The sequence below is a fragment of the Procambarus clarkii genome, chromosome 21 (assembly GCF_040958095.1).
Source record: "Procambarus clarkii isolate CNS0578487 chromosome 21, FALCON_Pclarkii_2.0, whole genome shotgun sequence".
NCBI classification, from domain to species: domain Eukaryota; kingdom Metazoa; phylum Arthropoda; class Malacostraca; order Decapoda; family Cambaridae; genus Procambarus; species Procambarus clarkii.
In genome coordinates this window covers 23583153-23606968 of record NC_091170.1, presented here as the reverse complement: position 1 = coordinate 23606968, position 23816 = coordinate 23583153, and the positions used below count along the sequence as shown (strand labels likewise).

Genomic DNA, 23816 nt, shown 5'->3' with positions numbered 1-23816 from the left:
GACCCATGTGGAGGCCCCAGGTTGAAGCCCAGGTGAAGGCCCCAGGTGGAGGCCCCATGTGGAGGCCCGAGGTTGAGGACCAGGTGGAGGCCCCAGATGGAGGCCCCAGGTGGAGGCCCAGGTGGAGGCCCCAGGTGGAGGCCCCAGGTGGAGGCCCCAGGTGGAGGCCCTAGGTGGAGGCCCCAGGTGGAGGCCCCAGGTGGAGGCCCCATGTGGAGGCCCCAGGTGGAGGCCGCAGGTGGAGGCCCTAGGTGTAGGCCGCAGGTGGAGGCCCCAGGTGGAGGCCCAGGTGGAGGCCCCAGGTGGAGGTCCAGGTGGAGGCCAAGGTGGAGGCCCCAGGTGGAGGCCCCAGGTGGAGGCCCAGGTGGAGGCCCAAGGTGAAGGCCCCAGGTGGAGGCCCCAGGTGGAGGCCCCAAATGGAGGCCCAGGTGGCGGCCCCAGGTGGAGGCCCAGGTGGCGGCCCTAGTGGAGGCCCCAGGTGGAGGCCCAGGTGGCGGCCCAAGTTGAGGCCCCAGGTGGAGGCCCAGGTGGAGGTCCGCCCAGGTGGAGGTCCGCCCAGGTGGAGGCCCAGGTGGAGGCCCCAGGTGGAGGCCCCAGGTGGAGGCCCCAGGTGGAGGCCCCAGGTGGAGGCCCCAGGTTGAGGCCCCAGGTGGAGGCCCAGGTGGAGGCCCCAGGTGGAGGCCCCAGGTCGAGGCGCAGGTGGAGGCCCCAGGTGGAGGCCCCAGGTGGAGGCTGTGGGAACCGAACTGTGAGATTTATATTTATTTAATTTATATGAATTTATATAGAATTTATATTTTCATTTGTTTATATATTTCGATTGCAATTTGTATGATGTTAAGTGGACTGTATTTCTGTAATAATCTCAGAAATCTATCCACTACACATTAGGGAGGGGGGTTATATTGAATTTATATATATACAGCCAATCAAACTACAGTATTAAACTACATATTAGTATACATTAAAGAGGTTCCTTATCTTATTATACAGCAGGCCTTAGTTCACCAGATATAACTAGGATGTAGACACCAAATTTCCTCGTATGAGGCAGCTTCCATCACCCTTGTAACTGGAGCACAAAGTTTGCTTCCTCTTCTTTACCTGTCAAAAAGGGCGCTAGCTAAAAGCCAGAATCCTAATATATGACAGCAATATCAGAGAAAACACTGTACAATGAACCATAAAGACCAAGGCTTAATTACCTTTTATTAAAAGGCTGTTCACATTCTAACCGGCACGCCCTATCTACTGACATTAATGGCCAAAAGTGATTAGATAAATGGGTTTCGGCAGAACACTTTCCTTGTATTTCTTGACAGCGTGTTGATGATGAAAGACCTTTGGTTTCCATAACACTTCGTCCAAGAGAAATTAACAGGAGCCGAATTTGCTCCCGTGCGCCTCTGGTCTAAGAACAACAACAATGGATGACCAGTCCCTCACTCCTGACGCCACTGGCCAACATTGTCCAGATATCAGTAAGTGATAGAAGGGTCACATTTACTCTATTTTAATATTGATAATTAAGTTAATTAAAATAAAATGGTTTTATGATGGTAAAGTCCAAAGACTAATGTATTTAAGAATAATTCCCAGCAGAATAGCTGGTGAATTTATAATAGTATGTGGCAATGATATCCCGTTTTCTATAGGCGAAAAGTTCCACTACAAGTTACATTTTCTATGGGTAACTTGTTTATACAATGCAGCAACAATATCTGCAATTGCATGAAATATTATTAAATGGTGTCGGATTTTCCGACAGAGGCCCAGGTGGAGGCCCGAAGTGGAGGCCCAGGTGGAGGCCCTGGTGGAGGCCCCAGGTGGAGGCTCTAAGTGGAGGCCCAGGTGGAGGCCCTGGTGGAGGCCCCAGGTGGAGGCTCTAAGTGGAGGCCCAGGTGGAGGCCCCAGGTGGAGGCCCCAGGTGGAGGCCCAGGTGGAGGCCCCAGGTGGAGGCCCCAGGTGGAGGCTCTAAGTGGAGGCCCAGGTGGAGGCCCCAGGTGGAGGCCCCAGGTGGAGGCCCAGGTGGAGGCCCCAGGTGGAGGCTCTAAGTGGAGGCCCAGGTGGAGGCCCCAGGTGGAGGCCCAGTTGGAGACCCCATGTGGAGGCCCCAGGTTGAGGCCCTAGGTGGAGGCCCCAGGTGGAGGCCCATTGTGGAGGCCCCAGGTGGAGGCCCTAGGTGGAGGCCCCAGGTGGAGGCCCTAGGTGGAGGCCCCAGGTGGAGGCCCCAGGTGGAGGCCCCAGGTGGAGGCCCCATGTGGAGGGCCCAGGTGGAGGCCCCAGGTGGAGGCCGCAGGTGGAGGCCCCAGGTGGAGGCCCCAGGTGGAGGCCCAGGTGGAGGCCCAGGTGGTGGCCCAGGTGGAGGCCCAGATGGTGGCCCAGGTGGTGGCCCCAGGTGGAGGCCCAGGTGGTTGCCCAGGTGGAGGCCCAGGTGGTGGCCCAGGTGGTGGCCCCAGGTTGAGGCCCCAGGCGGAGGCCCCAGGTGGAGGCCCCAGGTGAAAGCCCCAGGTGGAGGCCCCAGGTGGAGGCCCAGGTTGTGGCCCAGGTGGTGGCCCCAGGTAGTGGCCCAGGTGGTGGCCCCAGGTGGAGGCCCTAGGTGGAGGCCCCAGGTGGAGGCCCCAGGTGAAAGCCCCAGGTGGAGGCCCCAGGTGGAGGCCCATGTTGTGGCCCAGGTGGTGGCCCTAGGTGGAGGCCCCAGGTGGTGGCCCAGGTGGTGGCCCAGGTGGTGGCCCCAGGTGGAGGCCCAGGTGGAGGCCCAGGTGGTGTCCCAGGTGGTGACCCAGGTGGTGGTCCCAGGTGGTGGCCCCAGGTGGAGGCCCCAAGTGGAGGCCCCAGGTGGAGGCCCAGGTGTAGGCCCAGGTGGAGGCCCAGGTGGAGGCACAGGTGTAGGCCCCAGGTGGAGGCACAGGTGGAGGCCCCAGGTGGAGGCCCCAAGTGGAGGCCCCAAGTGGAGGCCCCAGATGGAGGCCCTAGGTGTAGGCCCAGGTGGAGGCCCCAGGCGGAGGCCCCAGGTGGAGGCCTCAAGTGGAGGCCCCAGATTGAGGCCCCAGGTTGAGGCCCAGGTGGAGTCCTTATTTTGAGGGCCTAGGTGGAGGCCCCAGGTTGAGGCCCAAGTGGAGGCCCAGGTGGAATAGGGTCCCAGGTGGTCCCAAATGGAGGCCCCAGGTGGAGGCCCAGGTGGAGGCCCCAGGTGGAGGCCCTAGGTGGAGGCCCCAGGTGGAGGTCCCAGATGGAGGCCCCAGGTGGAGGCTGTGGGAACCGAACTGTGAGATTTATATTTATTTAATTTATATGAATTTATATAGAATTTATATTTTCATTAGTTTATATATTTCGATAGCAATTTGTATGATGTTAAGTGGACTGTATTTCTGTAATAATCTCACAAATCGATCCACTACACATTAGGGAGGGGGGTTATATTGAATTTATATATATATATCCAATCAAACTACAGTATTAAACTACATATTAGTATACATTAAAGAGGTTCCTTATCTTATTATACAGCAGGCCTTAGTTCACCAGATATAACTAGGATGGAGACACCAAATTTCCTCGTATGAGGCAGCTTCCATCACCCTGGTAACTGGAGCACAAAGTTTGCTTCCTCTTCTTTACCTGTCAAAAAGGGCGCTAGCTAAAAGCCAGAATCCTAATATATGACAGCAATATCAGAGAAAACACTGTACAATGAACCATAAAGACCAAGGCTTAATTACCTTTTATGAAGAGGCTGTTCACATTCTAACAGGTCCGCCCTATCTACTGACATAAATGGCCAAAAATGATTAGGTAAATGGGTTTCGGCAGAACACTTTCCTTGTATTTGTTGACAGCGTGTTGATGATGAAAGACCTTTGGTTTCCATAACACTTCGTCCAAGAGAAATTAACAGGAGCCGAATTTGCTCCCGTGCGCCTCTGGTCTAAGAACAACAATAATGGCTGACCAGTCCCTCACTCCTGACGCCACTGGCCAACATTGTCCTGATATCAGTAAGTGATAGAAGGGTCACATTTACTCTATTTTAATATTGATAATTAAGTTAATTAAAATAAAATGGTTTTATGATGGTAAAGTCCAAGGACTAATGTATTTAAGAATAATTCCCAGCAGAATAGCTGGTGAATTTATAATAGTATGTGGCAATGATATCCCGTTTTCTATAGGCGAAAAGTTCCACTACAAGTTACATTTTCTATGGGTAACTTGTTTATACAATGCAGCAACAATATCTGCAATTGCATGAAATATTATTAAATGGTGTCGGATTTTCCGACAGAGGCCCAGGTGGAGGCCCGAAGTGGAGGCCCAGGTGGAGGCCCAGGTGGAGGCCCCAGGTGGAGGCCCTAAGTGGAGGCCCAGGTGGAGGCCCCAGGTGGAGGCCCAATGTGGAGGCCCCAGGTGGAGGCCCCAGGTGGAGGCCCCAGGTGGTGGCCCAGGTGGTGGCCCAGGTGGAGGCCCAGGTGGAGGCCCCAGGTGGAGGCCCAGGTGGAGGCCCCAGGTGGTGGCCCCAGGTGGTGGCCCCAGGTGGAGGCCCCAGGTGGAGGCCCAGGTTGAGGCCCAGGTGGAGGCCCAGGTGGTGATGGCCCAGGTGGTGACCCAGGTGGTGGTCCCAGGTGGTGGCCCCAGGTGGAGGCCCAGGTGGAGGCCCCAGGTGGAGGCCCAGGTGGAGGGGCACCAGATGGAGGCCCAGGTGGAGGGGCACCAGATGGAGGCCCAGGTGGAGGGGCACCAGATGGAGGCCCAGGTGGAGGGGCACCAGATGGAGGCCCAGGTGGAGGGGCACCAGATGGAGGCCCAGGTGGAGTGGCACCAGATGGAGGCCAAGGTGGAGGGGCACCAGATGGAGGCCCAGGTGGAGGGGCACCAGATGGAGGCCCAGGTGGAGGCCCCAGGTGCAGGCCCAGGTTGAGGCCCAGGTGGTGGCCCCAGGTGGTGGCCCCAGGTGGAGGCCCAGGTGGTGGCCCCAGGTGGTGGCCCCAGGTGGAGGCCCCAGGTGGAGGCCCAGGTGGTGGCCCCAGGTGGTGGCCCCAGGTGGTGGCCCCAGGTGGAGGCCCCGGGTGGAGGCCCAGGTGGTGGCCCCAGGTTTAGGCCCAGGTTGAGGCCCAGGTGGTGGCCCCAGGTGGTGGCCCCAGGTGGAGGCCCAGGTGGTGGCCCCAGGTGGAGGCCCAGGTGGTGGCCCCAGGTGGTGGCCCCAGGTGGAGGCCCCAGGTGCAGGCCCAGGTTGAGGCCCAGGTTGAGGCCCAGGTGGTGGCCCCAGGTGGAGGCCCCAGGTGCAGGCCCAGGTTGAGGCCCAGGTTGAGGCCCAGGTGGTGGCCCCAGGTGGAGGCCCCAGGTGCAGGCCCAGGTTGAGGCCCAGGTTGAGGCCCAGGTGGTGGCCCCAGGTGGTGGCCCCATTATTAACATATTATTCCATTAACCACCCAGGTAATAGAGGTTAGGTTGAGGATGGTTGATGTGAAAAAATGCTACGAATATGATGCAATATTGAACCAAGATCCGTGTATCAGAGGTTAGGTCCATTATGGTTGGGTTCATGCATTAACAACACTTTCTTCCCATAAATACAATAAATTTGAAGTTATATAAAGGGAGGTTTAGGTCCAGGACGGTTGAGTTGATGAACAAACAACAAGTTCCTTATATATATACGATAAATTTGAAGTTAGATAAAGGGAGGTTAGGTCCAGGACGGTTGGGTTGACGTGTAAAAACAAAACACTTACCCAACAATATAGCTACAATATTGAACATTATTCCAAATTAAAAGGCGAGGGGCAGTTAGGTCCATATCCAAAACATCACTTTTCTATGAATATAGTTACAATGTTCAACAAAGAACCTAGTAGGTTAGGCACAGTGCAGTTAGGTTCATATCCAAAACTTCACTTTTCGAAAAATATAGATAAAATATTCAACAAAGCTCCAAGACTCCTGCAGGTTAGGCATGGGCATTTAGGTTCATATCCAAAAACATCACTTCTCTTAGTACATGTCGTATCAGAGGTTAGGTCTAAGTTTAGATGTAATGGGTGAAAATGTGGATAAAATGCACTTTCGCTGTGCTATGATACACAACATTTAGGCATATTTGGTGAAAATTGGCTTAAATTAGGTTGAATTTAGATGGGAAAGGCTTAAATTTTGCCAACTTTAATCAAATCTAGCTTTGCATATGTCAGGTGAGGTTGTATAGGGTAGGATGTATAATATATTTGGGGTAATGAATTAGCATGTTCAAAAAATAGTGTAAATTTACCTATTTGGGGGGGGGGGGGTCGAGCTGACTTATGTATTGACAGAAGTGACATAGGCTTGTATGTGGGATGCTCATATATATAGTTAATTTAGCTTTTGCTTGGTTGAAATCGGCTAAATTTGTGTAGTATAAGTATAATTTCGGATAGATTTAGATAAATTTAGTTTGTAATTGGTTCCATTTTTCAAAGGATATAGTAAATTTGCTTAAATTATCATAGAAATTACTAACTTCTCCTAACCCTAGGGAGCCGGTCGGCCGAGCGGACAGCACGCTGGAGTTGTGATCCTGTGGTCCTGGGTTCGATCCCAGGCGCCGGCGAGAAACAATGGGCAGAGTTTCTTTCACCCTATGCCCCTGTTACCTAGCAGTAAAATAGGTACCTGGGTGTTAGTCAGCTGTCACAGGCTGCTTCCTGGGGGGTGGAGGCCTGGTGGAGGACCGGGCCGCGGGGACACTAAAAAGCCCCGAAATCATCTCGAGATAACCTCAAGATAACCCCACCTGTCCCTATCATAACTAAGGCTAGTGCCAATACGTCTGTTGGATGGTTTACCTAATAATTTTGGGTGACATGATTGAAGAGGATCTAACAAGGGGGTATTAATAAGGCATTAAAACAATTTACATATGCTACATGAATAGTCTAGCACTGTTGAAATAATAATGGAAAAGTATGTGTTTTTATATCGAACTGATAGGATGTCAGACGCATTATTCATTCATGAGAAATTCTAACTTTTGGGGGAGTTGGTCAAACTCAGTATAATATAAATAATGTCATAAACATACGTAGAAAAATATCATGCAAATTGTGCATTGTTTGGCCTATTTGACTGTGACTGTATTCGTACAAATGGTACAATTAATATATTTATGCAAGTTGTGTATTAATTTGTGCAGATTCTGTATTTTGCATACGTTGTATGATGACTGCATTTATGTATTGATTATATTCCTACAAATTATGCATTGTTTGTGCAAGTTGTGCATTAATTGTACATGTTACGTATGTGTATTTGTGGAATTGTGTAGTTGTGAATTTGATGTATATGCACTAGTTATGTTTCGTTTATATTTGGGCTAGTTGTGTATTGTTTATATTTTCGTCCAAGTTGTGTATTAATTGTGTATATGTTGTAATTGTATTTGGAGTTGCGCCCTAGCTCCGGTGGGTCAGACGTGTTGCCTGAACTCTCCGGCAGTTGGTGGTTGTTTGCCAGTTTGGCCGGTTGGGGGCGTGTGTGTCTCTGCCCGCCTGTGCTGACGGGAGTTCACGATGGGGGTCCCTCTTCCCCCTGTAGTGCGGCCTCAGTCTGTGGGCCTCGAATTTTCTGTACGAGCTGGGTACCCGCAGATAGCGCTGGTGTGTGATTTGCTTTCTGTCCCTGTGAGAGACATTTATGGAGTCGAGTTGGTAACAGCACGTCGGACGATCGTGAAGTTTACGGAGCAGTTGGCGTATAAGGAATTTCTCCGTCGATACTAGGGGTGGACCTTACCCCTGCCGGATTGTGCGGGCATTGTGACCCTCTCTGATCAGAGTGGTGCCCTCACTTACATCAGTGTACATGGGGCGCCCCTTGGAGTTTCCGGAGGGTCTGCTACGGCGGTACTTCGGCCGGTTTGGCGCCGTGGTTAGAGTGCAGTTGCACATGATCTCTTCCAGTCCTCTCAAGGGTGTGAGGACTAACATTCGCACCTAGGGCATGCGGCTCCGGGCAGACATTTCGTCCTCTGTGTGACTTATGGGTTACAACGTTCGGGTGTTTTATGCCCGCCAGCCTCGGACGTGTTATCGTTGTGGCCTCTTGGGCCAACAGGCTGCTGACTGTTCTGCGCTTCCCGTTGCGCCCGTGAACCTCTTCAGTGAGGAGGATTTTCCGCCGCTTCCTGTGGAGGAGGCTTCGGTGGATGTGAACGTCTCTTCAGCCGTGGATGTGCCCCCCTGTGTCGACTGTTGCACCGACTGTTGCGCCCCATGTTATTGTCGCCTTTCCTCCGGAGGTTGTGTCGTCGCCTGGTGGTCATCCTGCTCCGGCTGGTGTCCTTGGGGTTCTTCCGATTGCCTTCTGCTCGAATCCCCCGTCTTCCAGTTCTTCCTCTGCTGCGTCTGACCCTGTCCCTGCACCTTCGCCGTCTGTGCTAGGTGCTGGGGTGGGTACGGCACATCCTCCTGTGCCTGGCCTGGTGCGCCATGTGGTTGAGGATGCTGCCATTTTACGACGTGCATCGGTTCGCACGGCTTGTGTTGCGCGTGTCCCTGAGTCAGCCTCCGGGTCTGATGATGTGCGGCCAGAGCCTAAGCGTTCTCGGCGTTCTTCTTCTGCATGGGCTGACGTTGGCGACTTCGACGATTGTGGACCTTCTGGCGATGGCGGGGTGGCCCCGGTTGCGTTGCATACTATGGTGGTGGCGGAGGTGTATTTGCCTGCGGATGTTGGTGCTGGTGTTTCGGCCTCCCCTTCTGGTGTGGTGTCTGCGGATCCTCCTTCGGGTGCGTTGCCTGCGTCCAATGGCTCCGATTCTTTGTGGGGGGTGGTTCCCCCTGCTGAGGTTCGGGGTGAGCGGGGTGGCCTGGTAATGGTGTTCAAAAAGGCTGTTCGCTCTGGGGGTTCTGTAACCCCTTCCTCGTTCCCCATTTCATTTCGGGGCTTTTGAGTGTCCCCGCGGCCCGGTCCTCGACTAGGCTTCCACCCCCAGGAAGCAGCCCGTGACAGCTGACTAACACCCAGGTACCTATTTTACTGCTTGGTAACAGGGACATAGGGTAAAAAAAATTCTTGCCATTGTTTCTCGCCAGCGCCTGGGATCGAACCCAGGACCACAGGATCACAAGTCCAGCGTGCTGTCCGCTCAGCCGACCAGCTCCCGCTAGGCTGTGTCATTGTGGAAGTTGTGTATTAATTTGCGCATGTAGTGTAATTGTATATGGAGGAATTGTGTAATTTTCACCTGTTGTGTATTGATTATCATTGCGCAAGTTATGTAATTATATATAAAGTTTGCTTGTAATAATTGTGCAAAGATGTATAATAATTACACAATTTGTGTAATTAAATTTGTGTTCATATTTTATAATAATTTTTGTGCTAATAGTATATTTATGCAAGTTGTGTTTTAATTTGCTGAAGTGGAACTGGTGCAACTATTTTTGTGTACAAATTGTGTATTTTGTGTAAGTTCTGTAGATGTAATCTGAAAAAATTGATCTTCATATGTAAGTGTATTTTGGTTTATGAGACAATGTGTGGGCATTTTGTAAAAATTATGTATGTGAAATTGTGTAATTTTAATGAAAGCACAGTTTTGATTGTCTAAATGTATAAGCAATTTGATATATATGTGCAAATACCATACTTTGTGTAAATGTTATACTCTGAGTGTACATGCAATATTGTGTAAATGGTATATTTTTGTGTGCAACTGACATATATTGTATGTAAATGACATATTTTTGTGTGATGGTATATTTTGAGTGTAAATAATATATTTTGTTCATAAATGGCATATTTGGTGTGTAAATGCTGTATTTATTTTTACACACCAATATGCTGCATATTGGTGTGTAAATTTGTATTTTTGTATTATGGCATAAATTACGTCTGATTAATGGGGAAATGTAAAACTCGCCTGGCATTCCGCGAGCGCTATGTCAGGAGTTCGTATCCTGGCCGGGGAGGATTTACTGGGCGCAATTCCTTAACTGTAGCCTCTGTTTAACGCAACAGTAAAATGTGTACTTGAATGAAAAAACGATTCTTCGCGGCAGGGGATCGTATTCCAGGGACCTGCCTGAAACGCTACGCGTACTAGTGGCTGTACAAGAATGTAACAACTCTTGTATATATCTCAAAAAAAAAAAAAAAAAAATTCATTGCATAATGATTACAGGTGTGGATGACTAAAATGTATATTCTCAAACCTCTGATTAGGTTAGGTTAGGTGGGGATGGATAGTCCAGCCATTTTCTGAATAATATCATTAAATATATACCACATAGATATGCAGCATGCCAAGACCACATTGCACATCTTTGTGATGTCATACATAGTTGAACAGTCAGGTTGCTGTGGTGCCTTAACACTTATATGCTATTGGGAGCTATTACTATATCCCTATACTGAGGTCGCTTTTTGTGACGTCGCTAAAACAACAACAACAACTGGTATGTAGAATGTATTTGTTTGTTATGTAATAAGTTAGGTTAGGCTGGTTTATTAGGGCTTATGAATTGAATAACAGAAAATATGAGCAATGAGCGAAAAAATACGAGCAAAGGTACATTGTCTCTGATGAAACAGAGTGCAGTTGAGGTATTGAGAGCGATTAAGAGTTGAACTAATGTGCGAACCTACTAGGAACCGCAAGTACTAAATGTTGTGCACTCATTGATGCATCACACCGCATTAGGGATGAAGACCTTAGAATGAAGATAACTGCAGAAGGCCTTATTTAAAAAACATGAGAGGCTTGCTTTTACTCATTGTAGTTTATATATATGTTCATTGAATGAGTATTTTGATTTGTTTTATGCTACAGTAGGGTGTGGGAGGCATGTTTTTGAGTGAATGTGAGATGTGCACATATATTTATGCATGTGCATATATATTTATGCGTTTATGCAGCAATATTGGAGTACTACTGAATTCGCATTGAAGTCACCATGCCTGCGGGGAGGGGGGGGGGCTGTTTCCATACAAATGGATGATAGCGGGTTTTTATTTGCCCTATACCCAATAAACGATCCTTGAAGAAAAAGATTGACAAAGCTTAAATTACATTATCTAGAAAGGCAAAGAAATAGGGGTGACAGGATAGAGGTGTGGCTGAATAGGCATGAAAAGGGGGATATTAATAGCCCATTAAAAAAAATATCAATATGAGACAGAACATGTTGTTGTTTGAGTTTCGCTACCTGGATCAAAATGTTCTAAGTAGCACGGGCTGTGGTGAGCCCGGAGTGGATGGAGACACAACACGAAACAATGGGTATAAATTTGACAAGTTTTAGATTTAGGAAAAAGACCTGGGTAAATACTGGTTCGGCAACAGGGGGTGAACGCTATGCTACATGTTACTCCATACTCTGTGTTGTTCCATAGGAATGGGTGATGGAGGATTTCATTCATTCCTATACTTAATAAACGATCCTTGCCCGGACACTATAAATATATAACTTCCAGATAAGTATGGAGAATAAATAGGTCCTTCTGAATATTAAGGGAGTTACATTATCGATGTGTATAAATAGAGAAGAAAGGGGATTTTAATAGGGAATGGACCTACTGCAGTTCATCTAGTAGCGTCAGTTGATGTTTCTGGTTAACATAGATTGGAAGTAAATAGCAGATTTAAAATAGACCAGGGATGACGTTATTGTGCATTAGGTTTCAGGGCCACTGTTGTAACACAAAACATATGACTCACAGACCGGCTTTTTAATCCCTTGGAGCGAAATTTCATGGACAAGAAGGCAATCATTCCCTGGGGTAGCGAGAACGGACCAGGCCATAGACCGGCTTTTTAATCCCCTTGAACGTGCCTGTGTAGGGTCACTGAGTGGATAGCTGGTGAAGTCATTGACTATTAACGATGTCTGTGCAAGGGTCACCGGGGTAACGAAATTCGGCTATAACAGGGGCTGGCCTTTTAATCCCCTTGAACAAAATGGCTGGGGCATAGGAGCAAACCTTTTAATCACACATTTTTAAAAACTGCATATGATGGATGGGAGAAGACGATAAATGAATGAAAATATTAGTAGACTATGAGGTACTAGCCCCATGCTATGACCATCCCTGCTGAAATATGGATACCCATCCCCCCCATAGGCCATAGACCGGCATGGAAAAAAAACAAAATTGCCGGTCTATGGCCTATTTTCCACTACTCACGGGGTTGTGTACACAGGGGAGTTGTGTTCACAGCAATTGTGTATATGAGAGTTGTGTACAAAGTGGCTGTGTACACGGAGGTTGTGTACACATAGGTTGTGTACTCAGGGGTTGTGTACACAGGGGTTGTGTACACAGGGGTTGTGTACACATAGGTTGTGTACACAGGGGTTGTGTACACAGGGGTTGTGAACACAGGGGTTAAGTACACAGGGGATGTGAACACAGGGGTTGTGTACATGGGGGTTGTGAACACAGGGGTTGTGTACACTGGGTTTGTGTACACAGGGGTTGTGTACACAGGGTTTGTGTACACAGGTTTTGTGTACACAGGGGTTGTGTACACAGGAGTTGTGAACACAGGGGTTCTGTACACAGGGGTTGTGAACACAGGGGATGTGTACACAGGGGTTGTGAACACAGGGGTTGTGTACACAGGGGTTGTGAACACAGGGGATGTGAACACAGGGGTTGTGAACATAGGGTTTGTGAACACAGCGGTTGTGTACACAGGGGTTGTGGGACATTTGGGGCTTGACTCTAATTAATATAGTATTAATATAGTAAAATTAATTACGAAGGACCACCCGCTTTTGTAGTAAAGAGGGAAACTGAGAAAATAGGATCATTAGAAAATTCTAGATGAACCAGTAACTATGGATAAAATACTAGAGAATATGATCATTGAAATAATTAGTGGGCTGTATAATTAAATGAATCAAAGCCTCAAACACCTACATTGGGGGGGTATTACTGGAACTCAGTACGTCCAGGAACTAGTGTGGTTCGTTCACTAATCCAATGTATAATATTCTAATCCTATGAATACTTATGAAATCATTATCATTATCATTAAGGGGAACATAGAGTATGAATATGTATAATAATAATTATAATAAACACATGTTAATCCAATGAACAGAGTTCTGCATGTAAAAGAGTACAGATAATAAATTCGAGGAATACAAAAGGAATCTTAGCTTAATGACGATTTCTTAGAAGTTAGTCACGACGCTTCCTCTGATTCTCCTGGACTCGTCATGGAACACTGGGAGTTGATTAACATGGGAAATGACAGCTCGGAGAATTCTTCACACACGCTGCAAAAACAATTGTTTCCAGTAGCAACAGATTAAACTACTGGATTTCTATGTTCAATAAATGGATATTAATAAAAGGAGAAAGATAATGACCTGTGATTTTTAGTTGTTATACGTCGTCACGACAAGCTACCCAGCTATAAACCCACCCCCGATCTGATGCATCAAACAAGGTTAAGGTACTTAGCTAATATGGGCACTGTGTAAGTTAAGGCTTGCCGAAGGTCGCGTCCTAGGCTCTAGACTTGTCTTATCCTAGATACTGACGCGCTCCACTGGCCGGTCACATGGAGTTACATAGAACCAAATTTAACAGATTCCGTAAATGACACTGACACCAAGTGAAGGTATTGTCTGCAAGGTTCTTCACACCTCACAGTGGCGACTTTCTTCTGGAGATTTGATAGTGTTTACCCTGGTGGCTGGGTAATGGCGTCTCCTCGTGAGCACTACGTGAACACGCCTACTCGTGAGCGTTTCAACACGTGGACTGGCGTCCCTTCCGCCCCGCTCCACGTCCCGCGTTTGTTAACCAAATTATTTATTATGGATATTATCATTTCTCGCGGTTGTGCTTGAAATGCTCGGGTTAGGACGGGTTTATTATTTGGAAAAGTCAAATATTATTATTTGCCAGTTCTATGATAGTAAACGAACAATGGAGAAGAATTAATGTCTCTCCAGGGCATTCACTCGTGACGTTAATTTTATTACCAGATAACAGCTATAACTATAAACGCTCTATTTGGCTTTAGTTGGAGATCAGTTTATCTGTAATTAATTATCACACAGAACACCGTTGTCTATGGAGAATCAACTTCAATTCTCCGGCACATTGGATATAAATGTGTTTATTACAATGGAATCTGACGCAATACTGGTGTCGGGTGATGTAAGAATTCTAGCCTTACTGTACAGATGTAATTATTAGTACATGGGAACTCTACGTTGGGTTAATTTTAATCACTACAATGATTAGTAGAATTAGTAGTAATTAATGAGAATACAACAGTGTTGTATTCAGTGTTGGAAATTTCCAACATAACTCCGGGGGGAGGATTCTAGGGTCGTAGTGTAATGTGGAGTACTGACACCTATCCCGAAGTTGGTATTAATATTAGTATATTAGTATGTTAATATGTTAGTATGTTAGTACACACATAACGAATGTCCCGTATTTGTTAAGGACTTGCAAGAAACTTAGGTCTTGCTAATTTCATGTCAAATGAAACATGTTATTTATAGACTACACAATAATTAAAGATTTGAATCACACAATTTAAACAACAGAATCTACTGTGATGGGAATGTCCTGGGTCATAGTGACTTGTAATGGTTTGTTACTTGACATCACCCCGCAGTATCATCATAGTTATCTAAATTGGGTGTAAAAGGAATTACTCTTGTTCAGAGTTGTAATAGGCTTGCAGATTCCGCCTACATTGTTGAGCAGCAGCTCTAGTGGGGCGGTTGCTCTGAGGATCAGAATTACTATCCTCGGAAATTACTGGGGAAACTGGACCTGGCTGATGTTCTCGCTCAGCCAATTCAAGGGGAACCAGCTTCTCTAAAGTTTTTAGAGTAGTGTTGCCTCGGCATAAAACTTTAACTACTCTCAGGACACCTTGATGATCTGGATGAATGGCAACAATTTTGCCTATGGGCCACTCTGACCTTGGTCCATCACTGTCGACTAGTACTAGGTCCCCTGGTTTTAATTGTACTTTATTGTAAGGACTCGAAGCTCCGTAGTGGTACTCTCGTAGAGCTGTGAGGTACTCTCTAGTCCACACCTCATTCCACCTGTTAATAACTCTGGAGAGATGCTGGTAGCTTTCCACCAAGTCACCTCTGGTCACATGTGACGGGTCTACGGGGTCCTCTTCGGCTAAAGGGATGCCTCCCTAAAGGGATGTCTACTGAGCCTCTTCGGCTCAGTAGACCTCCATGGATCAAGTGTGAGGGACTCAGAGGTTCTCTCTGGGTGAAATCATCAGACAGGTAGGTTATTGGGCGGTTATTGACTCGCGCCTCGATTTCCACAACAATAGTTTGGAGTTCGGAGTAACTGACCTTTTGTCTGTGTAAAGTTTTCCTTAGACACTTCTTGACTGTGCCTACCATTCGCTCATAGAACCCACCTTGCCAAGGGGCTCTCGGTGCTATGAATTTCCAGTGACATTGTCGTCTCCGTAGAACCGACTGTACTTCTGGGTGGTTCCAGACTTCTCGTAAACAAGCTTCTCCTGCCACAAAATTGGAACCATTGTCCGATATCATTAATTTGGGACAAGATCTGCGAGCTGCAAATCTGCGGAAGGCCTGGATGAAGGCTTCAGCACTCATGTCTGAAGTGACTTCTAAATGTACACCTCTGGTTGTAGCACACGTAAAGAGACAAATGTATGCTTTCACTGGTATATTATCTGGGTTGCCAGTGAGAAGTAAGGCTCCTGTGTAGTCAACACCAGTGGTTTCGAAAGGACGAAGATGAACCACTCTTTCCTCAGGGAGTGGTGGAGGTCCTGGGTAAGGACATACTCTGGCATCGTATCTTTTACAGATTACACAAGATTTAATAATTGACTTAACTGTCTGACGACTTTGAGGAAGCCAGTACTTTTGTCTAAGGTCGGTGAGAGTATCTAACACTCCACCATGTAAAGTACCATATTGATGGTGATGTAAAACAAGAAGTTTAGTGATGACGTGGTGACGAGGTAGAAGAATTGGATTCTTTGTGTCCAAGTCAATTTTTGCATGAAGCAAACGTCCTCCACATCTTAGTATATCATGAGTGTTGGCATCATACCAGATACCTAGAGACTTAGTTAATTTATCTGGAAGATTTTCATATTCGCTTCCATATGTCTCTTGTTGTGCACGTTTGATCCAGTAGAGGATAGGATTGGGAAACTTATGTCGAATTCCTATCTTAGCAAGAAAATCAAACACATGTGCAGTTACTCTTAATAACTTGCTTAAGTTAGAATAATTGTGAGGATCAATGGCTAAGATTCGTTGAGGTTCTGGTTCTTTCATGGGAGTGGTGATATTGGTCACTATGACTTGTGGCTTTTGTTTGGGCCACTGACCACCAACAAGCCATGAAGGTCCATTGAACCACAGCGAAGACTTGATAAGTTGTTTTAGTGTTAACCCTCGAGATAAATAATCTGCAGGATTGTCCTTAGTAGGAACATGTCTAAATTTATATCCAGCAGATAACTCATGAATCTCCCTGACGCGATTACTGACGTAGGGAGTTTTGTTGTTGTTGTTTCTTACCCATTGTAAGACTGCCTCGTTGTCTGACCACACGACAATCTCACCAAAGTGGATATTATTGAGTGTCTTTGTCAGGCAATGAGCCAATCTTACTCCCACCAGCAATGCAGTCAACTCCATTTGAGGTAAAGATCTCTTCTTAATGGGAGCAACTCTTGCTTTAGATGTGAACAAAATTGATTGTGCACTATTAACTAAGTAGGCTACTGCGCCGTATGCTTTGCCAGAGGCATCGCAGAAAACGTGCAAATTGGTGGGTAAGTTTGGTCCTGAAGCATTACGAGGAAATTTCAAAACACCTAACTGATTAAAATCCGTTGAGAGTATCTGCCATTTAGCTTGTAACTCACTTGGTAACGGGTCATCCCATCCCATATGTTTCTGCCAGCACTCCTGCATTAGGAGTTTGCCCCTTATTAATATAGGACTAAGTAGGCCTAAAGGGTCAAATGGTTGACTGACAAACGAGAGCAGTGTTCTCATGGTAAGGGTTGAGTTATCAGTTTGTACTGACTTGACATTCATCTCGTCAGTACTGGTGTTCCATTCCACGCCTAGAACCTTTAATTGATTGGGTACCTGATAACCTGGAAATTCTTTCTCGATTACCTGGTTGAGTAATTCATTATTTGAGGTCCATGACTGTAGTGGCATATTGGCTCCTAATAGCTCACGGTTAGCCTCATGGTAGATTTCTACCAGATCAGTTTGATCATTAGTTGTCCCTTGGAAATTGTCGACATACAAGTTGTCGCTAATGTCTGCCTTATAGGGGCTGTTTGATTTCCTCAAATGTGTGTCTAATGTTGCTTGCAAAAGAAACGGTGAGGACGTAGCTCCAAATAATACTGAGGCAAAACGATATGTGATAACTTCACTGTTAGGATCCAGTGGATCCTTAATCCAGAGGAATTTTGTGTAGTTACGATCCTCCTCCTGTAAACCTACTCGGAGAAAAGCTTTGCTGATATCAGCTGTATAGGCGAAAATACCAGTGCGAAATCGTAACAGCACATCATGTAGCCTTTGTGTTAGGCTAGGTCCCGTTTGAAGACATTCATTTAAAGACACACTGCTTGGCTTTACTTTAGCACTACAGTTAAAGACAATATGAATAGGTGTTGTCAATGAGTCTTTCACCACAGCGTGATGAGGTAAATAATGACCTATTTTTCGGTCATCGTTATCAACAACCTCAATAAATTTACTGTTAAGTTGTTGTTGGATGAGTTGATGATACATGTTCAGTTTGTCTGGCTGCTTCTGTAGTCGTGTTAATTGAGACTGTAATTGTGAGGCTGCCATAAAATAATTTACTGGAAGTTGTGGATGATCCAACTTCCATGGGAGTCTTACCCAGTATTGTTTATTTTCATAGACAACTGTATCCAGGTATTGCTGGTAAGTCCACGTATCATCAGGATTTGGTTGTTCAGGGATGATGCCTAAAGTGTCTAAATCCCACAGACGATGTATTGGTGGGTCAGACTCAATATCCTCAGATATTTCTCTGAAACGTAGGGGTGACTGTTCCAAGCCTAGTCACGCCACTATTATGTTATTAGATTGTTGGTTTGTGGACGCTGAATTTTGTCTGAAAAGCACCGGTCCCGTAAGCAGTTTGCCTCCTGCAGATGACAACAGATTCATTCCGTGTTGTCTGGTGCATCCAGTTATAAATTTGTAATAATGATCTGCGCCTATAAGTATTCCAACATCAGTGAGGCAGTCAGAATTTATTTTATAATCTGCTAGCCTCATGCGGTTTCGTCTAAGATGTCTCCCAGTGCGAGCTAACCCTGTGACCTGCAGGTCTGTAGGAAGTTTATCTACTACTACTGCTTGTATTGGACTAGTGGAAGATCCGAGTCTCACTAATACCTTAACTACTTGGTAGTCACGAGGTCCACTATTCGACAAGAAACCAGAAATATTTAACCTCACACTTTTGGCAGGTTTTAAATTTAACTCATCTACCAATTGTTGTGTAATGAAGGTTTTCTGTGAACCTTGGTCAAAAAGACCTCTAGTGTTAATTCTAGATCTTCTGTTTATTAGTCTAAGTTGAGCTGTAGGCAGAGTGGTATTATTGCCTGACTCAGTAGCAAGTACATTTACTTCTTGATGCACCTTGCAATATTGCACTGCGGTAGAATTCGTGAAATTCTCCCCAGTGGTCACGGTTGGTGTAGAAGATTTTCTACATAAGGCGTAGTGATGTACACCTTGGTTGCATCTGTTGCAGGGACGTAGCTGCACTACACATTTTTTGTGGAGCAGACACCTTCTCTCTTTGTTTGACTTGTTCTCTTTAGTAGACAAGTCATTGGTTATCTCAGAAGGAGACAACGAATAAGTACCTACATTTCCACTTCTTTTCCCAGTGGATGGAGTAGTTCTAGATGTAAATTTACTAGACTTATTTAAAGTCATTTTTGGTTTGACTGAAGTGTCAACTTGAGTTGAGTTACGATGAGAGTTGGTAGAGGAGTTTGAAACTTTCTCCCCGTCTTGATTGGCTCTTTGTCTTTCGACTAAGGTATGTAGACCTTCTGTGATTTTTTTCAAAGTCAAAAAGGTCTTATTGTACATAGTACACAACTTATCTAAAGTTTCTCTTGGCAATTTTCGCTTAACAACTACTTTGGTCATCCATTCAGCTGACTGAACTAGGACTTTGAGGCTTAAGGCCTTGAGTAAAGACTCTAACTCTAGTCTGAAAGTTTGGAGAGAATCTGTGGAATTATTGGCAGAAGGTAAATCTAGCAATTTTTGAACTAAGACAGTTACAGTTCTTTTCGTGTTATGGAGTTGGTTTTGAGCAATTGAATAGCCAATGTGTAACCATCACTGGTCAGTGTTATATTAGAGATTACTTTCAAGGCTTCATTTCTTAACAAGCCTTGTAAATAAGTGAATTTGGTGGTTTGAGGAATGTTAGCTTTAGAGTCTACTGCATCTACGAATTTACTCCAGAAATCATCCCAACTTTCATTCTCATCACCAGAGAATGTGGGTATATTGATTTGAGGTAATTTGACCTCAGGATCTGTACGTGCAGCAGAAGCTACTGTCAGCTTGTTTTTAGCAATTTGCTTCTTAAAGGGTAGAAGCTTAACTCGGATATCTTCTTCATACTGAGCTAACTCATCGATAACCTCCTCAAGTTCACTACTTTCTACAGAAGTTGAGTGAAGTTCTGTCAAATACAAATTCATGTGTTGCTTAATATGAGCAAATTTACTTTCAGCAACTTGTAATAAATCTTCTAATTCAAAGTAATCAACAGTTGACTGTTGTGACAGATTTTGGCATTTATTAATCTGTCGGGTCAAATGACCTTTCAGACCGATAAGGGTCCTTTTCATTTTGGTAGCCGTGTCCATCTTGTTGGGTAAAGGCTGATTGGTCAGTAAATATTTATTACTGAGATAACTGGGATATTGACTCATTCAGTGGAGTTCAATATCAATGAGAATAGCTTAATATACTTGAATAGACTATAGTTTTACCTACCTAACAAGAAATAGCTAGTTATTTTGTGCACTGTCTGAACTTCACCATTAGTTCTCGTCCGGTTAGCTCATCTATATCACCATCAGAGGTAATGGGGATCATCCAGCAATACACAAATAATGAGTACAAGAGAAATATTATGGAGACACTCCAATCAGAGTTATCTCAAAGTTTAATCCCACCCTGTATAGGGTCAGCACAAATAGTATAATACATACACTACTGACTAGCTTAAGTCTAGTCGTGAGAATTCCTAACTAAGAACTATAAATTTATTTAGTCTGGGCTTGTACCAAATTCAGCACAATCTCAGTCTAAATTCTACCTAATAAGATTGGTAAAGATTATTGTGGTGCAGTAAGGTGAATATAATTGTGCTGTATTTTTGGGTTTTTTGTTTTTATAAGGGTGCACTTGTACACACAGGTGAAAACATATAAAGGTTATGAGCTGATGCTCCTAGTGACCTAAAAATTCTTACTTCAGTATGAAGTGTAGTTCTAAGTGTTGTGGGTAATTGACTGTGTCCCACTAAGGCTACCTTATACATGAGGTGAAAGTAGCAATGTGTTGGTGTGACTTAGACTAACTGATGTGTTACACTGTTGGTTGACACAATTAATTAAATAGTTAGTCTAGCTTACATCACACAAGGATTAGTTATTAATAATTAGTATTTGTAATCATAAATTTAAGCCTATCCGGTTCGAAGAGGACCATAATGTGGGACATTTGGGGCTTGACTGTAATTAATATAGTATTAATATAGTAAAATTAATTACGAAGGACCACCCGCTTTTGTAGTAAAGAGGGAAACTGAGAAAATAGGATCATTAGAAAATTCTAGATGAACCAGTAACTATGGATAAAATACTAGAGAATATGATAATTGAAATAATTAGTGGACTGTATAATTAAATGAATCAAAGCCTCAAACACCTACATTGGGGGGGTATTACTGGAACTCAGTACGTCCAGGAACTAGTGTGGTTCGTTCACTAATCCAATGTATAATAATCTAATCCTATGAATACTTATGAAATCATTATCATTATCATTAAGGGGAACATAGAGTATGAATATGTATAATAATAATTATAATAAACACATGTTAATCCAATGAACAGAGTTCTGCATGTAAAAGAGTACAGATAATAAATTCGAGGAATACAAAAGGAATCTTAGCTTAATGACGATTTCTTAGAAGTTAGTCACGACGCTTCCTCTGATACTCCTGGATTCGTCATGGAACACTGGGAGTTGATTAACATGGGAAATGACAGCTCGGAGAATTCTTCACACACGCTGCAAAAACAATTGTTTACAGTAGCAACAGATTAAACTACTGGATTTCTATGTTCAATAAATGTATATTAATAAAAGGAGAAAGATAATGACCTGTGATTTTTAGTTGTTATACGTCGTCACGACAAGCTACCCAGCTATAAACCCACCCCCGATCTGATGCATCAAACAAGGTTAAGGTACTTAGCTAATATGGGCACTGTGTAAGTTAAGGCTTGCCGAAGGTCGCGTCCTAGGCTCTAGACTTGTCTTATCCTAGATACTGACGCGCTCCACTGGCCGGTCACATGGAGTTACATAGAACCAAATTTAACAGATTCCGTAAATGACACTGACACCAAGTGAAGGTATTGTCTGCAAGGTTCTTCACACCTCACAGTGGCGACTTTCTTCTGGAGATTTGATAGTGTTTACCCTGGTGGCTGGGTAATGGCGTCTCCTCGTGAGCACTACGTGAACACGCCTACTCGTGAGCGTTTCAACACGTGGACTGGCGTCCCTTCCGCCCCGCTCCACGTCCCGCGTTTGTTAACCAAATTATTTATTATGGATATTATCATTTCTCGCGGTTGTGCTTGAAATGCTCGGGTTAGGACGGGTTTATTATTTGGAAAAGTCAAATATTATTATTTGCCAGTTCTATGATAGTAAACGAACAATGGAGAAGAATTAATGTCTCTCCAGGGCATTCACTCGTGACGTTAATTTTATTACCAGATAACAGCTATAACTATAAACGCTCTATTTGGCTTTAGTTGGAGATCAGTTTATCTGTAATTAATTATCACACAGAACACCGTTGTCTATGGAGAATCAACTTCAATTCTCCGGCACATTGGATATAAATGTGTTTATTACAATGGAATCTGACGCAATACTGGTGTCGGGTGATGTAAGAATTCTAGCCTTACTCTACAGATGTAATTATTAGTACATGGGAACTCTACGTTGGGTTAATTTTAATCACTACAATGATTAGTAGAATTAGTAGTAATTAATGAGAATACAACAGTGTTGTATTCAATGTTGGAAATTTCCAACATAACTCCGGGGGGAGGATTCTAGGGTCGTAGTGTAATGTGGAGTACTGACACCTATCCCGAAGTTGGTATTAATATTAGTATATTAGTATGTTAATATGTTAGTATGTTAGTACACACATAACGAATGTCCCGTATTTGTTAAGGACTTGCAAGAAACTTAGGTCTTGCTAATTTCATGTCAAATGAAACATGTTATTTATAGACTACACAATAATTAAAGATTTGAATCACACAATTTAAACAACAGAATCTACTGTGATGGGAATGTCCTGGGTCATAGTGACTTGTAATGGTTTGTTACTTGACATCACCCCGCAGTATCATCATAGTTATCTAAATTGGGTGTAAAAGGAATTACTCTTGTTCAGAGTTGTAATAGGCTTGCAGATTCCGCCTACATTGTTGAGCAGCAGCTCTAGTGGGGCGGTTGCTCTGAGGATCAGAATTACTATCCTCGGAAATTACTGGGGAAACTGGACCTGGCTGATGTTCTCGCTCAGCCAATTCAAGGGGAACCAGCTTCTCTAAAGTTTTTAGAGTAGTGTTGCCTCGGCATAAAACTTTAACTACTCTCAGGACACCTTGATGATCTGGATGAATGGCAACAATTTTGCCTATGGGCCACTCTGACCTTGGTCCATCACTGTCGACTAGTACTAGGTCCCCTGGTTTTAATTGTACTTTATTGTAAGGACTCGAAGCTCCGTAGTGGTACTCTCGTAGAGCTGTGAGGTACTCTCTAGTCCACACCTCATTCCACCTGTTAATAACTCTGGAGAGATGCTGGTAGCTTTCCACCAAGTCACCTCTGGTCACATGTGACGGGTCTACGGGGTCCTCTTCGGCTAAAGGGATGCCTCCCTAAAGGGATGTCTACTGAGCCTCTTCGGCTCAGTAGACCTCCATGGATCAAGTGTGAGGGACTCAGAGGTTCTCTCTGGGTGAAATCATCAGACAGGTAGGTTATTGGGCGGTTATTGACTCGCGCCTCGATTTCCACAACAATAGTTTGGAGTTCGGAGTAACTGACCTTTTGTCTGTGTAAAGTTTTCCTTAGACACTTCTTGACTGTGCCTACCATTCGCTCATAGAACCCACCTTGCCAAGGGGCTCTCGGTGCTATGAATTTCCAGTGACATTGTCGTCTCCGTAGAACCGACTGTACTTCTGGGTGGTTCCAGACTTCTCGTAAACAAGCTTCTCCTGCCACAAAATTGGAACCATTGTCCGATATCATTAATTTGGGACAAGATCTGCGAGCTGCAAATCTGCGGAAGGCCTGGATGAAGGCTTCAGCACTCATGTCTGAAGTGACTTCTAAATGTACACCTCTGGTTGTAGCACACGTAAAGAGACAAATGTATGCTTTCACTGGTATATTATCTGGGTTGCCAGTGAG

At 45.1% G+C, this 23816-nt stretch overlaps 2 protein-coding genes across 2 annotated transcripts in view; both read right to left on the bottom strand.

Annotated features, from left to right (window-relative positions):
* Positions 1-247: 247 nt before the first annotated feature.
* LOC138367206 (WW domain-binding protein 11-like) lies at positions 248-2260 on the bottom strand. The gene is made up of 2 exons (XM_069328612.1): positions 2100-2260; positions 248-746 (listed from the first exon to the last, which is right to left on the bottom strand). Exons 1-2 carry the CDS (start codon positions 2258-2260, stop codon positions 248-250), a joined length of 660 nt encoding a protein of 219 aa, XP_069184713.1.
* Positions 2261-3087: 827 nt separating this feature from the next.
* The window catches only part of LOC138367205 (uncharacterized), a 41179-nt gene continuing 20450 nt past the window's right edge, over positions 3088-23816 (bottom strand). The window contains exons 9-12 of the mRNA XM_069328611.1: positions 19798-19954; positions 19525-19752; positions 18918-19288; positions 3088-3252 (exon numbers count right to left, since the gene is read on the bottom strand). Coding sequence (XP_069184712.1) covers positions 3088-3252; positions 18918-19288; positions 19525-19752; positions 19798-19954 — 921 coding nt within the window. The remainder of the gene's footprint in view (positions 3253-18917; positions 19289-19524; positions 19753-19797; positions 19955-23816) is intronic.